General features: G+C 42.5%; 1 protein-coding gene across 1 annotated transcript in view; it reads right to left on the bottom strand.

The window, feature by feature from the left end:
* insra (insulin receptor a) overlaps positions 1–17,500 on the bottom strand; it is a 51,791-nt gene extending 34,291 nt beyond the window's left edge. The window contains exons 1-2 of the mRNA XM_070973458.1: positions 16,253–17,500; positions 6,360–6,908 (exon numbers count right to left, since the gene is read on the bottom strand). Coding sequence (XP_070829559.1) covers positions 6,360–6,908; positions 16,253–16,358 — 655 coding nt within the window. The 5' untranslated portion in view covers positions 16,359–17,500. The remainder of the gene's footprint in view (positions 1–6,359; positions 6,909–16,252) is intronic.

Below are 17,500 nucleotides of genomic sequence, written 5' to 3'. Positions count from 1 at the left end.
ATGCTATGTGAGATCACCGAACAGCAGTTGCAGGCCGCTAATAAAATCCCAGCAGTCTGTATTGAGGAGCAAATATATTTAGCACATTGCGAGGTAAGGCAAAGTAAGTTCATCCTCACTGGTGAATTGAGGACATTTTCATTCATTTCGTAACTGTTTATCCTCAGCAAGCTTCTAATGTCTTTATCAAGAACAAATATCGATATCCTGTCAGATTTGTCTTCGTTTTAAAGCAATTTCATTTACTCCTCACTGCAGTGGAGGGCAACAGCGTGCAGGAAGCTACAGATTGAAGCTTTAAGGTTTAATATTATATAGAGGAAACCGAATGAATAGGGGCCATGACAAAAATAGAAACAGAAGGAATGATTCATGTGATGGGAGGAGGACAAGGCTGTCTTGGCTGTCAAACACAGTTCATGTTTTTAAGGCAGTGTTACAGGCAATGAAGATATAAGCCCCACCAGACTGTTAAAATTGGCCCTCGCCATGGCAAAGCGACATCAAAGAGCACTGTCCTCACACCGTTGGCAGGTGAAAAGTGACACACAGTCGAAGATTTCAGTGCCAATAGTGACCACAAGTCAAGACAGTATAACACAGCCACAGTTCCTTCTGGTTTTATCACAGCAGGGGTCACTTCCATCTCGAAATAATAAAGCTTAGCAACAATATCCTCCAATTTCCCCACAGACAGCTTTACTAGCAGCTAAGTTTGTCCTCTTTCCTGCCTCGCTGACCTCCACAGGTCACCCATCAGTATTTTGGTCTCATAAAAGTGTCGACTGCTACCGAGGCGGCACCCCAGGCCCCTGTGTCCATTCATAACCTCAGAGAGGAAGCAGACCAACAAAGACAGGAAACAATTGGGAAGAACGCTCCGTGAACTTCTAGGACTACTGTTGTTCACAGTGGAAAAGGATCGTGGCGCCAGCGCTGGCCGTTGCGTGTGGGAGCTGCGACAAGGTCAGCGCAGAGGAGAGCTGAGGGTCAACGGTGAGGCGGGACCCATCCCCCAGACCCACTCCCCCCCAACCCGCCGTAGTGACCAGTGACCTCGCTTTTCCTTCTGATACAGCCTGGGTGAATGACTGATGTGTTCATATCCACGATTACACCACAGTGTTACTCTCCTGTTTCCTAGCAGCAAGACTAAACAATAGCCGTCCACTCTGTCTACACACGCGCACCCACGCACACACACAGAGGTTATGTCTCTGTGTGATTTATAACCCATGTCTGTGTTGCCGTTACACACACACTGACCCTGACAAATCTCTAAGTCCATCTTGTGATTGGTGGACGGACGTACACGATGTGAGCCAAGATTAAATTTGGAACATCCATATCAAGAGAGGTCTGGCACCCCACCTGACCTGACTCAAAAGTGCTTCACATCAATACTCCCAATTGTGACAGCCTGACAGTACGTTCCCTCTGCCCACAGGCTACAGAGGCACACATGCTGTAAGTGTGGAAAGTGCCAAACCAATCAGAGGTTGAGGCGTCTGCTGAGAGCTGCTCTCCACCTTATGGGAGCTTATTAAATATGTAACAGATCCTGCAAACCCAAACACTGGTGAAAGCTGCTGCGGCTGCGGAGGAGGAGGAGGAGGGCAGGCCCCCGCCCTGGGTGTCTCATCACTGGCAGAGGATAGATAATTAAGATCACTCTTAATAATGTGTGTAAAATACTAGCCACCAGGGAAATACATGCTCTTTCATATATCTCTCTGAGCTCGGTGAAAGGCCTGCAAGAGAAACCGCTCCGCCAAGAGAACAAACAAAAGCTGCACTTGATTACAACAAAGATATTAAAAGACCCTTTGAAGATGAAGATGACACTTCTACTGCGACAAACACAATGTGCTTTTAATTACTATGCAAAAAACATCTAGTAATCATAATATAATGATAATTCTTCATGATACAGAAAATGGATGAAAGGATTAAAAATGAAATATGATTCATCCATTCAAGTTCCTTTAGCTCACACTGACACTTTCCCATGATGAGCTTTGGACCCTCCTAGCTGCTGTAGCTCACAGTCGTGGCCGCAACAATCCCACTTTTAGTTTATAATGTCTCCAGACACCCCATGATACAAAAACAGTTAAAAACTAACATTACTGTCGACAGCAGACAGGAGAAAATATTTAAATCTTTTGGGAAATTAAATTTAAAAAAGACCTTTAAATACCTTCTAAAGGCTTGTTCTGAGGAAACTAAATTCAAAACTTCAACAGAACACTTTTCACAGGTTTGAATATGTACAAAGCATTCATTAATCATAAGTTCAAATGGGTTCATCGTCTCCATCACCTCAAATGCTCGTCAATCCAGGACCAAGTTGGAAAAATTACTGTAAAAGCATCTTAACAAATGTCGTTTTATGACAGGAAGTGCCACTTTTGCAGTTATCCAACTTAGGTACACGGACATGACTCATACTTTAATACTTCTACTGCCATTTTCCCCAAATTTGAATAAAGAGAAGACCATTAGATATGCAAGATTAGGGGCACCCTTCAAGGCCTGGGTTATTTTTTTAGTACGACCAGGCTCGATTGTTGCATGTCCTTCCCCGTCTCTCTCCCCTCATTTCCTGTCAATTTTTTACTGTCAACTCTCTAATAAAGACATAAAATGTCCAAAAACATTTGAAAGAAAAAAAAATTTAAGAAAAAATGATGGACAGATGGTCAACCTGCCAGTGCAGTTCAGCAGAGGGAAAAAAAATAATAATATCCCAACAGGAAGCCCCTGATTTCTTATTGAGTCATGGCCAATATTTTCAGCTGCCAGCCCTTTTCAGGGCTCAAGCTAAGCTGACGTCCTAACAGCCAAAAAAGCTGTGCCACATAACAGCCATTACCAAAACATAATCAAATGCCCATTATCTTCAAATGAGTGTTGGCGAGAAATAGTAATTCATTACAAGTAAATAGACTCAACAGTAATATTTCTCTTCACGCAAGCTTGTAATTTCAAATCAATTTTTTAAAGGAAATAAAGGTCTGCTTTGTTGTGCAACATATTGGATATCAAAAACTAGACACTAGACACATTAAGGGTTTCTCAACTATTGATTATTGCCAGTTACACAGTTTTCATACTTTCTTTTTTGGAATAGCGACCAGATGAACTCCAAAACCACTGCAGACATGAACAACAGGTCAGGCAGCAGAGTGCACGCAATTTCGTTCATTGCATTAGGTGCTATGCAGACACACTCACACATGTGACGCATGCAGTCCATACGGTCATAAATTATGGGCTGCATGTGGACGTCTGCAAAGACCCTCACAGACATGGGCTGTCGGCCAAAATTACCTTGTACTGACTCTCTCAACTACATACGATGCAGAAACTAGTCGGTGCTTGATTTTTAATAACATTAAAATTTTTCTCCATCCGCGGTTGATGGCAGCCATGTTTTTCAACCACTCTTGCTCATTTCTAATAGAAACGTGTATCTCAGTCCTGCAGTGGTGTATACCCATTTTGGTATTGAGGCAAGGGGTGTGGCCTTTCCAAAACTGCATTTCTGGGCCTTAATTACAGCGCCTGCCCCTTCATGGCTTGAACCCTAATAATTTGTGACTCTGGAAAACAACACAACCTCTAAAATGCACAGTAATATGTTAAGTGTTCAAGCTCTGTGTGTTTGTCCGGCATTTAACTTCAGTAAAACTCTATAACATATAAAATATAATTAGGCCCAAATTTGAACATCATTTCAAAGAGTTCATTGCAAAGATGAGAAAGATGTTTTACAGGACGATGTCTTGTATCTCCTACTATTACAGCTGTTGCGTCTGTTTGTGTGTGCCTGTAGCCAAATCTAATCAGCTTTAGTAATGAGCATCTCCTGCAGCCTTGTTTTGCCACTTTGCTGAATGGACGCGCCCAGTTTGGTGTAAAAAGGAGGGGGAAATTAGTAGTGGCTGCTTTGGGAGAGGCTCAAATGACCGCTGTTTTAGAAGCAGGGAAGGGAAATGGGTTGTGACTCCAAACACGGGAGCTAAGCCAAGCCTCGTGGTCCTGCAGCTTTGTTTTCTGTTGGTGTGCAGACTACAGAAAGTGTGTATGACCTGCAGTCACCTCTGGCACTTACAGCTCTTAACCACTGCTTATACTTTGCATTACAAAACTTTTTCAAGGCCACAATAATGTAATTTTTCATTTGTTCTGTTAAATTAAGACAGCTAAAAGACACTTTTTGGAACAAAAAATAATCACAATTGTCTATTTGAGTGAGATCTACGCTATTGTGCATGAAAAAAGTGATAAAGGTCATTTTACTTTTTCTAGAATGCCTTTTTTGGTATCAGATCCAATCTGTGTTTGTTTATACATACATGTTTTTGTGCATAAACAACAGCAGACCTGAGACCAGCAGATGATAGAAATAGAAGTTTGGGCTTACATTAAGTACAGTAGGTCTATAAGAGGGTACATCTGAAGAGGACACCGAATGCCATGCACTCTGTCCTGTGGTTCTAGCTAGGGCTTAACGGATCTTTTCATGCTTTAGTGAAAGTAGGCAAAAAACCGCAGGGCTCAGACCACAAGACCACAGGCCCTGCCCTGCCGAATGCAGACCCATGACTGGAGATCAGAGCTTGCCAGTCAACGCCTGGTCTTCATTCATTGTCATCGGCCACAATTAGGAAATAATCTCTGTTGTGAGACTTTTTAGACAACACTTCTGCCTGGACTTTCACCACATCACCGCAGTTTGACAAAAGGCCTTCTGGGCCTGTTCTGTAAATGTGTTTGCGATGACTACGAGCAATCACCTCAAGCACAAAGTCATCAGTGGAAATCCATAAAAACACTCTGCAGTGGCAATCAGCTCAAAACTGCATGCAGCCGCCATACCAAACAAACATGAAAAAGAGGCTGAAAAAGCAGACGTGCAGATAAACTTGTTCAAAAGAACTGTTAAACCAGTGCGCGCAGTGTTGCGTAATGGTGTGAGCCAAGGTGTTCAGACAGCACCCATGCGCAAAATTCTTCTCGGCACTTGAACTTGAACTCTTTGGCAGTGTGAAATGGGTGGGCTTGTCATTTTACAGTCAAATCCAGAACACAGAGGGGACAGCCCATGTCGCAGGAGCTCTGCTTAAAGGGCACAATGAGAAATACGCCGTGATGTCTAATATCTTCTTTGCCTAATCCACACAACATGAACAATGACAACGCTGGAGTCTACTGAGAGTAAACATTCACTGGTGAGGTGTTGCGTCACATCAGTGAGGTTCAAGCTGCGCTGACAAAGAACTCGGCCTATTTAACTAAACCTGAGCAAATGACACAGCTCTGACATTTCAACACTAAAGAGAGACACTACTAACAAGGAACAGAGAACTATTTTTGTTCTAAATAGTGAACCTCGTGTGCTTTTATTTGGTCCAAATGGAGAGTTGAATTTGGTAAATGTTAGACGTTGTTGGACGTGGACCAAAAGCCGAGGGAAATGGAAATAATGATGTGTGGATGGAAAGTAGCTGAGGTCTGCACAAGGAGATCCTACAGGTCATTGGCAAAACTTCATATGAAAATAATATAATAGTAGAGAATTACAAAAGATGAATCTAATCATAGTTGTCAGATACAGTAAATGCTTTAGATGTGATGACTTTTCAGCATTACAACAACGTAGAAACCAAACTGAGACAAATATGGACGAAACTGTCCATGCTGATTAAGACTGTGAGGTGGAGCTGAAAGCGGCCTTTGATATAAGATTGACAGAAAACAACTTTATTATTTACCTGAAATATTACCTTAATGCTATGAATTTCAAGGGTTTTATAATGTAACATTACAGCTGAGACTAATAATTGTTTTTTGATTAATCTAACCAAACATGGTTTATTGATCCCATTTAGACAACAAAACATAAGAAAACTCAGAAATACAATGAATTATAATCATTCAAACCTGACTCCTAAAATGTTGGGATGCTATGTTATATGTTATATAAATAATAACAGCACGCTGATAGCTAATTTACTAATCCTATCAGATAGATGCTCAATTCAAAACATGAATTGAGCATTTTGTACCTCATCAGCTTCATTGATTTTTGTAAATATATCCTTATTATGAATTTGATCCCAGCAACAGGCCAGTAGGACCTGCTGATCAATGATAGGATCATATATTGACAACTGTAGGGATGATCAATGATTGTTTTTCCTACACCGTCATGAAGGCGATTTTAACTAACGTACTATCAAGTAGCATTGCTGTTTGTTTGCAGGTTGCACGACTCAAGTTCTGCCATGAAGAGTCACAGAGATCAAATACATTACATTAGAGTTAGAGAAGTATAACAAAAGACTGCTTACTTCTTTGACAGTGGTTCTGAGTCCAGCAGCGCTCGCTAAAGTGCCCGTTGATGGTGGTCGTCTGGCAGGTGGTCTTTCCGATGGCCGCCCCTGGGCACACGTCTCCACACTCTCTGTCGTTCTTGTTAGCCATGATGTAGTTGTCCTCCACTGAGTCGAGGATTTTGGACCAGTCCAGAGTGGAGAGATAGCAGAGATCTGGGTTCTTCTCGATTCTCACGGCTCCTCGGGTGATGTTCATCAAGCTATGGAGGCCGATCTCTCGCAGCTGGAGCATCTCGAACATCACTAGAGCGTAGTTGAAGAACAGATTGTTGCCTCTGATCACAGTTAGGTTGGGGAAGAGGTCGCTCAGGCTCTCCAGGCCGTAAACTCTGAAGAGCAACAGGTAGTCGGTGATCACTATCAGTTTAGGGAAACTGAGGCCTCGGAAATCCTCTGGCTTGGTCCTGAACATGAGTAAGATCTTCAGGTGGCCTTCAATCACAGTGCAGTTCTCAAGTGTCTGCAGGTTGGTCACATTGTTCCGGATGTCCTTGCTAGGACAAACTGAGAAGACAAAGAAAGAAAGACAGATTCTTTAAAAACCAAATACGTTCATGTATGACAAAAAAAAAAAATCAAGTAAAAAGAAGGCTTGAACAATGCTGTGTGGAAAGGCAGAGATGTACAGTACAGTCTTTGGGCTAAACGGACAGTATTTCCTTTTGAAAAGGAAATGTTATGACTCTGGGATGGATTACAACTGCTGAACATGACTGATGTGTTAGGCAAGACGTCTGCTCTGTAAACTGGAAAAACAGGGTTGAAGAAGTCAGACATGGTCTCAAGGAGGAAAAAAATAGCTCTCTTGGTAATTAGAGGGGATATTTTACTGAAAAATATACGGCCATGTCTCTGGCTTTGATGAAGAGCAGACCATCTTCACTGACATTTTGTTTAGCAACCACATATCTGGCCGTGAGCCACTGTCAAATATGGAGTGCTGTCATCAGAGTGAGGCTGTGCTCATCCTTGGTTATGCTGAGTTGATTTGTGGAGCTTCTGTAACTCAAGACCATAAAAAACATTAGCTAATGCATTAAAAATATTTGTCTGTGAGGGGAACTGTGGCACTAATGGCCGTGTATTGCACTAGTTGTAGATTTGTGGCTTTGTCGGTCCTCACCCAGACACATGATCCTGTTTGATGAGAAATTCCTCAACTATGCAATTGCACAGACGGACTACATTTTTACTGTCTCAATCACTTCAAATTCTACTACACAAGGACACAGTGCAAGAGATTATGTAGGGCTGCAACTAACTTATTTATCTGTCAATTAACTTTTCAATTAATGATTTAGTACAATGCCAATTCAAAAAACAGTACAATTGTGCTTTAATGTCTGACCTCTTCAGCTTCAGTGATTTTTGTGAATATATGCTTATTCTGAATTTGACGCCAGCAACAAGTTTCAACTAAGTTGGGACAGGAGCAACAAAAGACTGGGGACGTTGTGGAATGCTCTAAAAACACCTGTTTGTCTGTTCTTTTGTATATAACGCACATATTTCATTTTGTATCTCCTCTCCTTGTACCTCTTTCATTCTTAATGCCTGTAACAAGTAAATTTCCCTGGCGTGGGATCAATTAAGTTTCATCTTATCTTCTCTATCTTATTTGGGAAGCTAGATGTAGCAGATTTTTGGCCGTTTTGCCTGAAAAAAACATAACTGAATCAATGCACTTGATGAATAATTCTCTTTAAATCGACAAACCAACTAATTGTTTCAGCTCTAAATGACTGTTATGAAGTACTAAAACTCCAGACAATGCAGAACAGTGATCTTGATATCTCCTGCAAAATATATCAAACACATGGAGAGAGCTGACCAAAATAAGGATTTCCTCAACTCTCTTTACGGGAAATCAGCCAAAGTCTCAAGGATGTGCTTTGTGTGACATAACACAAGTAATGACGGTCGTCAAGACATTTTCCTTCGCAGGTGCAATGTGGGACATTCCAGGCCCCATTTTACAGTTCACAAGTCATGGCTGCAAGCTGGAGGTGTGCTGCCTGGTGAGAGGACTGTATTTGTTTACCAACCGACCCACCATTGAGCTGGGCACATCAGGCCAACTGGTCAGCCATGTGGGGAAGTGGTATAACAGCTAGGCGTGCACCTCTTTATGGCAGCAGCTCATTTTACACCTTCTGTTGCATAACAGTACAAGAGAACCAGCACACACACAGAGTGTCCAATTACTGAGTGTCCAAACAACGAGTTTTTCCCTCCATGACCTTAACCAGTGTGCTCACTCTGCAGCAATTATCTAAAGTTCAGCCTACAACTCTGAGGCCTGTTTAAAGTACACACAAAATGTCCTAACATGGGTTTAAACTGCAAGCCATTAAAGGCAACTTGGCATGTTGAAAGTACATTTCTCTTTTCAAACTACATTTAGATCCGCAGCTCTCTTTGTGGTCTTGGGAGCGTAGCCGAATTGTAAGCATGAATGGCATGCCACAAGGCTGTAATTTCAACACATCCACCTCCAAATGATACATTTCCTATCAAACTGACAGTAACTGCCAGATGAGTCTGCAGCAAATGTAGCTTACTGTAGATCCATCAAGGAACACATTTACAACTACAAAGAGCCTCGCTCGCTCTCACACAACATCCCACACACAGTCAAACAAAACAGTTCAACAGACAACGGCACCGGCGGTGTACAAAACAAAGGGACGGTGGTTCTGTAGTGGCACTTAAGTCAGCCAGCAGAGGACTGAGTGACCCTGTAAAGAAGGCGAATCATCGCAGGGCGGTGAGTCCAGGCTCCTATCAGTGTACACTTTCAGCCAGGCCAGTATTTTTAGCACCGCATTCCCAATAGAGAATCTAATACACTCCAGCCGTACCGATAGTGGCTCACATTGGAAACTGGAACATGGCAGCCCTGGTGTGTAAGTGAGGAATTTTAGAGCAGCGGCGGAGGAAGAACTGGCCGAGCTGACTTCTCCATGTGTGACCACTTAGTTTAGAAACAAAACTTTGGCAGAAGGAGGAACTTTAAAAAAAAAAAAAGTTGTTTTACAGAAGAGGACTGAAGCTCAGTCAGTGACGACATGACATAGCTCAAGCGAAGCAAACCAGGTGCATCCCAGAATTTTAATGCTCCCCGTTTTGTTGGGAAAGAGAAAAAAACTGGGAGGCATCACAAAGGTTACTATGGTGACTGGGCCAGCTCCAGCTCTCAATACATCACCTACTCTGAGCCAGACGGGACTGAAAAACACAGCCGTGGTGCGCTGAATCGTCAATTAGAGTCATTAGAGAGGCAGATTTTCATTGACCGTTGCCATCGGAGGTCTCTTGCTGTCTGAACCTCTGAGACAGATGAACTTCTAAGGTTAATTAAAAAGCAGCGGTACAATGATTCCCCATTTCAGAAACACCTAAACCTATTAATAACGACAACAGGGATTGATAGCCACACTAGAGAGATCTTAAAATCAAAGTTTAAAGGTTTATCTTTTTCTCAATAAAGTGCCTTACCTGAGGCACAGGGATGTAATATAATGGCAACTGAAAACACAGCGAATGAAAATACAATCAACTTAAGTAAAGCACAAAAGTTAACTCTGAAGTTAAGTGATAATTCTAAACTTAAAGCCAACACGGACAGGCTGTCCTACAAGTGAAGGACAAGGACCGTTTCTTTCTCTCCACCATCACTCCTTGCTATAAGGTTTCTAGCAGGGTAGCCAGATGAGTCTGAAGTAACTGTTTTATAAAGTGCAACTATCGGAAAAACATGCTAGTATCACATAAAAGGAAATTCTGATGTGACATAATTTATTCTGATTTAAGGATTCTTACGCAGAGTTTGTTGCCAGTGAGCGACATGCAGGCTCTGCATAGACAGAAACCCTTAGCGTGTGTTTTTTGGTCAGTGGAGGAGAGACACGCCAGCTAAACCCTCAGCATCACATCACATCGTAAAGTCCACGTCACTGTAGCCAGCTCATGGTAAAGCACAAGCCTCGTCTCTGGGGTCTGTGCTGCGAGGACGAATAATCCGGTGGATGTGTGTATTTCCCAGCCGGAGTTTCTCAAGGAGTTGTGGGGATCCGCGGTAAAACCCAGAGTTTCAAGTTGTCTTTCTTTTTGTGGTTGTGAACTGGACTGGAACTGAACTGTTTTGGGATTGTGGGGAAAACAAAACAAACCCTTTGCCAAGTGGACTGAACTCTGGGAGTGTGGGATGAGTCTTTCACCGTCACGCACACACTGACACCGACCTGAATATTGCTTGATTTAATGCACCTTTTGAAAACTGAATTGAGCTGCAGTCTATTTGGTTTTGCGGTGCTACTTTTTGGTGCCATATATTTCATCGCCACTTGCTACGTGCTTAACTGTTTTGTATGACTTGACAGAGCTCTTTTACTTCGATTTTTACATTATTATTTAGTCAGATGTGACCGACGGGCACCCATCTTGATTGAAAAGTGTCAAATTGCTGCAAAAAAAATTCCATGTCACCATTCAATACAACAATGCAGAGAAGGTACCCACAAGACAATTAATTCCCAGTGTAAATGATGGTATGACAGCGTCCTCGCAATAAACCCCCATAGATACCACTGTGAATCCCCGATGTATATTGCATCTAGGTCACGAGATGGTCCTAAATTTAAATCAAAATGTGCTGAACCATAAATCTGAAGTGTGAACACAAATACTGTACATATCATATCACTGTGCGCTCAGCGGCACAATGTGTTCAAACCTACAATCCTTTCGCTACAGCTGCAAGCATCGACAGGCACTGACGCTTCTCATCTTGTATGGGGGGGGGCAACAGGTTGTTAGACTGATGGCATATATTATCGGTGGGCCTCTGAGAGAACTGAGACCTCAGTAAGCATGCAGAAACACAAACACTCAGCGATTGCAACACTTCCCTTTTCAAGGTTTCGCTGTTCTGTTGTTTTCCAAGCTAAGCTAAATCTAACCACAAAATGCCGAGGTCACCGAGATACACGTTCACTGTGTCCAAACTGACATGTGATGTAATCCACTTTAAGAAGGGCTGTAAAACCTAATCATCCGTCAGTTTTAAGGTATGCCGTAAACACAGAAAACATCTTTCAGCAACTTTTGCCTTCCTTCTCTCTTCTGAACTGATAAATAATGACATCTAATCTGTTTTAGCTGAAGGCCATCTTTAATAACTCAGCTTACAACCATTTACGGAACTTTGAAAGGCTCTCAGCTGCAACTGCAGTTAATGAAGAGAGGTTTGTCATCTCTTCAGCTGCACAGGATTAAATATTACAGCAGTTAGAAAGTGACAATACTACAACTCTGAAAGATACAACCCTCTTGCTATTCATCCTCAAAAGAGCCGGCTCTCATATAAATGTCTTGTAAGCAGGGCTTGGGGGTAAAGTGGGTTATCAAATGTGCCAGCTGTTTGGTAGGGGTGACATGGCCAGCGCAGCACACTGACAATACGATTCAGTCCGGGGAATAAAATTAAACTGAAGCAATTCAGGCCCTGGTCTTTAAATAGAGTGAAATGGACTAAAAGAGTGAGCCCATAAAACCACAAAGTTCCCTCTTGGGATTACTTGCTGTGTATCCTGTTGAAAAATGGCTCTGGACCAAAGATCATTTGGTGATTCAATTGCCCACCAGCTGCCCTTGCTTTCAAACTTTTCTGCCACAGTCGGCAGTGAGGTAATTATTACCTCTGAAGTGTGAGAGGACAATAACAAGCACACTTCCTTTGAACCGGGTCACAGTGTCAAGGTTAAAGATCTGACACAACACGGTTTCCTTGTCAGACGTCTGTGTGGGCAAAGTGAAAGATTGAAGGTGTGCCCACTTTCAGACTGTATATAATTTTCCAGTGTGAACCTGTCACTCAGGATTAGACAGCCATTGTTGAAGTGCAAAAATCATTCTATTGTACACATGTCAAACAAGTGATGACGTCGATACTCTAGGCAGCAGTGGCAGTTGCGTAGTGTTTTTTTGGAGAGGTGGCAGGGCGGGTGACAGTTTCATCACCTTCCAATTGCTCTCCTCATCGGGAGGTGTAAATCAAGGGTGCCAGGTCGCTGATTGCTGCCCCCCGACTCTTGCGAGACCTGCTCTGAGCAGATCAGTGCTCAACAGCAGGCTGCCTGCGGCTTCATGGCGAGCCGCCACTTTTGACAAAGTGACGCGTTATCATGGCACAACAATACGCTGCAGTCTGACAACCCGAGCACCTGAGACCTCAACACATAACATGAGGTGAACCAGTCTGTGCCTCTTACGTATTACCATCACATGAGTCACGTTTCCTAAACACTGATTTGTGGTGGCCCACCACAATTAGGGCCTTATGAAATGGTTTCAGTAGGAAAACATTCAAAAAGTAATGAATGTCAGTGAATTTGATGTAACACACTGTACTGTTCTTTATCAAATGGATCTTGTGCAGGACAGCCTCCACACGCTGCACGAACACAGCGGGTAAGTGGGTCTGACCGAGGCGACGCTCAAGTTAGGGCAACGCTCCTCCCTGCTTACAATGCCTGACCAGAAACGGACGTATCTTTTTCATTTGTTCCAACAGAATATCTGACTCAGCGCTTGCAGCCACAAACTCTTCGAGGAACTTGCATGTGCTTATGTGGTTGCATTTCTGAGAGCTCGTTGAAGTGATGAGCTCGTGCGCTGCATCGCTCTCAGACGCCCTCTTTGACATCGTGTGTGTGTGTCTGCCACATACTGATTTTTATTTCTATTTCCTTATCATTTAAGAGGATAAAATCTTATTTAACTCCAGACCTGCTCAGGGGAGACATCATTTGCAAAAAATCCAGTCATGAAGCTGCTACGATTTTAAAGTGAGTCTATTCACGCTGTTAGAGAAACGGTGTTTGGAGAGGCCAAAAAGGTCAAAAGATTTGCAGTTATTTGGCATAACGTTGAGCAATGGAGCTGTGTAGTGTTGGTTATTTATTAGTCACAAAGCACATGCCATTTAAAATATTTGTAGTAGAGCACCTTATATACAGTATTATGTGCCTCCTTCCACACATGCATCCCGTATAGTACAACATACAGTTATTTCATAACTGTAAAACACTAACTAAACTTTGAGTTACAAATCTTTTTCATTGTGACGCAGACACAATATTTTTGCACCAAGACTGTTAGAGGAGTCTGTGGATTTTGGAGATGCCTTCAGAACAGCAGTAAGCCTTGTTAAACGGCAGAGAAACGGGCGCATCGCTCGGCGACTACAATGTAACGTTACTCCATGAGAGGTCCAAACGTGGGCCAGCTGAAAGTATGAAATATGCAATAAGCAACAACACAAATGACACATTTCCAGTTTTATGGCAAAATTGGGACTCCAATTTTCAACTGCCAGCCGATGTTCAATAAATCAAATCAATTCACACTGCCGCTAAATATAAGCTTCCATTATTAAGTGAATTTTTCCATCAAGCTGAGCTGGACAGCGACCAACAAGTAGCTCACAAGATTTCCTGACTGGTCAGTCCAGCTTATGAAATCAGCCAGTGTGAGGCCCAGGTTTCACTCTTCCCTTCTGTGGTTCACTCTCAAGTCAAGAGTGTGTGTGCATGTGTGTGTGCATGTGTGTGTGTGTGTGTGTGTGTGTGTGTGTGTGTGTGTGTGTGTGTGTGTGTGTGCGTGTGCGTGTGTTTGGGGGGGGTGCACTGCTGCAGTGCAATTACACAACTTGCTTTTGAATTATGTCTTCAAATTCTTGCTCAAACTGGTTTGATGACATCGCTCCTTCGCTAAAATCTGACGAAAGGTGAGAGTCTGTGCTCTTCTTCTCGTTCAGAGCGCCTCTTGAATCGGACTACTGCCGTGTGCTGCAGCAGTGTCAGTTTTAAAGCTACCTGGGGCTACATGCTGTGTGTACATGCAGTGGGCAAACTGCTTATTTTGAACAAAGGCGGAGTGTGTGTTCCTGTTTACGGACTCGTGTCAAGATTACTATAACAAACAAACCTAGAGGCATTTTTTTCCCCCTCACAGACCAGCAAGAAAAGAAATGAACAGATTATGAAATGCAATATATTAGACAGACTGAAGGTAGTTATCCAGTGACAATTATAAAAATCTGTCTTTTGTATACATGTCAATCACACTACGGCACATTACTTAACATTGCACAATATATTTTAATTCCCCACTGTGGAGCTTTTAAGCATTATAATTTTTACTGAATTTTCCTTTTGTTTAACTGCCTATTGGGGCTGAACAATTCAATGAAATAATTTTTTTGATAAAGGTAAAATGTGTGATAAAAATAACTTTAGAATGAAGTACTGCAGAGACACCCTGATCTACAAATCTCATTCTCCAGATGTAAAACATATTTGTTTGGTACAAACCCCCAAAAACGTCACATTATCATGATTTTCATCATTTTTTCAGTGAAAATGAAAATTGAGATGCAATTATAATCCTCCCCATTTATCATGAATCATATTGCAATCGCAGTATCTGTCAAAATTGATTTTTTTTTAACCATATCAAGCAGCCCTTGTGTCTGCCATCTATCTTAACAATATTCTGTCAGTTAATAACAAGACAAAGCAGTGACACACGGACTGCACACAGGTTTCTTCTAACTATGCAAAGCCAAGATTATTTTGCTGTTACAGAGAAACCACATGAAGAGTTTTTAATAGATCACATTAGAAATTTAAATCTCACTTATAAATCACCAGTAACCTCCATCTGAATGATCAAAAACTCTAACATTCTGGACAACATCGACCAATGAGTGAACCGCATCGCGTTCACCAGGTTGGTCTGTGTCATTTTAAGAGTGCACGCTCACTGTGCAGCAGTTTAAACCAGCAAGCAGTCACACAGGTTTGTTTTACATTTCCTCACAAGCATAACCAATATTTGCTGTTAGTCACAAATTTCAACAGAGTAAAACAGCCAGTGCGTACAGTCGTTTTGGCGTTTGGGAAATGTGAAAATGTCTCAGGGTGATTGCAAATGTGTTCATTCATTCTTATCACCCGGGCTTGTTGGCTGCTGAATATAAAGGGATTGTCAGGAGCTGTAAAGAGGGCTTATTGTTACATTCCTGCACCGACCGCAGCAACAAGCCAAGGCTTTCCATTCTACAATAACAGCCAATTAATTCTCCTAAATTCTCAGACTTACTTACTTACTTACTTACGTGTGACAAAACATTTTGTTTACAGTTCTTGCAGACTCAAATAGCCGATAAGTGTTAACCTTTGTCCCTTCAATGCAGTGACTGTCTATAAAACCACTGTGGCAGCTGACCTGCCTTCATCAAATCCCCATTATTAACAAAACTAAAAAAATCTATATGACAGTATTACATTGGGGACTTACAGGGTGTCTGCACTGCTCACAGGTATGTTTACAGCATGTTATTCTTTCCAAATTTTGTTCTGTCTGTTCAATGTAATTGCTCTGACTACTGCATATAGTTTGTAATTTGCATGCACAGCCCCATCATAAATAATACCACAATTATTTGGGTTGTCCCTGTACACACTCATGGATCTCCAAATTATAAAGGGGTGAAATAAATCATTTAACCCCACACAATTAAGGAATTTGTAGCGATTTTGAGATTTCTGTGTTAATCCCTTCACCTGCAATAGTCAGAAAATCGCACATATTTTTTTTTTTTATCAAATGCGAGTCTGTATCTGTAAATGTTCATTTCTGGTTCCTTAGTGCGTTAGATAATTTGCATTTTCTTAACACTCAAGCAGATCTACAAGAGCCACCGCCACTTTTTCCAACACATTTGTACATAATTCAAAGACGTCACATTAAGAATGAAAAGTGTGATAATCGTTGAAACCTACCCTCTCCACTCGCTCGATGACAGCTCATCACAAAGCAGCCAGCGGTCAAAACAAAACCCAAACACAAAGTCCGGAGCCACATAACTGACTCGGGATAAGAGACCATCCAGCACTATTCCCGGTCAAATGTAGAATAATCCTTGGCGAGGAGGACTGTTCAAACTGGAGGAGAAAAACCTTCAGGAAACTGGTTTTGTTTTGCGGCGTGGGCCAACAGGTAAACAAAAATAAATAAAAGACATCCCGGAAGATGGGCGGAGGAACGAGTCCAACGTGTTCAGTCAAACACAAGCTAATGCTGCTGCTGCTGCTGCTGCTGCTAAAGTTAGCCACCTCAAGGAAAAGCACCGTTAACACACATCAACACGGGACATGAGGGCACTTCTCGTGTGTTTAACTGCATTAGTTAGTTAAACTGGCCCAGTTCTGCTTGTCCGTGTTGAGGGGGAAAAAGGGGCAAAAGCAGACTTGATGGCCGAGCAGAAGCTAACGTTAATGCTAGCAAACGGCAGTTAAGCTAGCTAGCTAGCTAGCTGCCTAGCCTGGCTCCGCCACTCTAGTCCAGGCCACAAGGGAAGTTTGTGGTGCTTTTCAGCAACCCTGTCAATTAATTTTTAACTTAAAGAAATCTCACGACATAGCCACACAGCTGCGCGGCAGATTATTTATATAAACACACACGCTGCATGCATAAACATCACAGCAAAAGCTACCCTTAACTTAATTTAGAAGGATTTTGGAGCCGTTTGCTGCTAACTCGATCGTTGCGGCATGCGTGGCGTAACGTTAACGTGTCTTTCGTGGAAAAAAAAAAAAAAAATCCCCTCAAATCCTCGGGCGAGCACAAAACATTACAGCTGGCTCGTTTTTGCTCGTGAAATGAGGCGTTTTTATCGGGCAGCTGGCTCGCTCCAAAGCGACAACTCCTCTTCAGTCAGTGCAGAGATTTGAGTGGGACCTCCACTCTCTGAGCGGCTGACAGACGGACTTCGTCGTGGCTCCGCAGCACTCCTCTCTTTTTGTTGTTTGGGGAAAAAAAAAAAGCTCCAAGTTTTTCACGCCCCGCACAGCTGACTGCTCCCACGGCCCCGCGTGGATCTGAGGAGCAAAGTGGGCGAAGTAAAGTTTTCGACTGCTGTTTTCCTTTTCTTCTTCCACACACAGAGGTAGATTGTACAGCCTCGCAGGTCCTGTAGGATCCCCTTCTTCCCAGCCTCTCCGCCAGTAAACAAACCCTGCCAGTGAGCC

The sequence above is a fragment of the Chaetodon trifascialis genome, chromosome 11 (assembly GCF_039877785.1).
Source record: "Chaetodon trifascialis isolate fChaTrf1 chromosome 11, fChaTrf1.hap1, whole genome shotgun sequence".
NCBI classification, from domain to species: Eukaryota; Metazoa; Chordata; class Actinopteri; order Chaetodontiformes; family Chaetodontidae; genus Chaetodon; species Chaetodon trifascialis.
The sequence above is the reverse complement of the archived record's forward strand: the minus strand, read 5'-3'. Positions and strand labels throughout refer to the sequence as shown.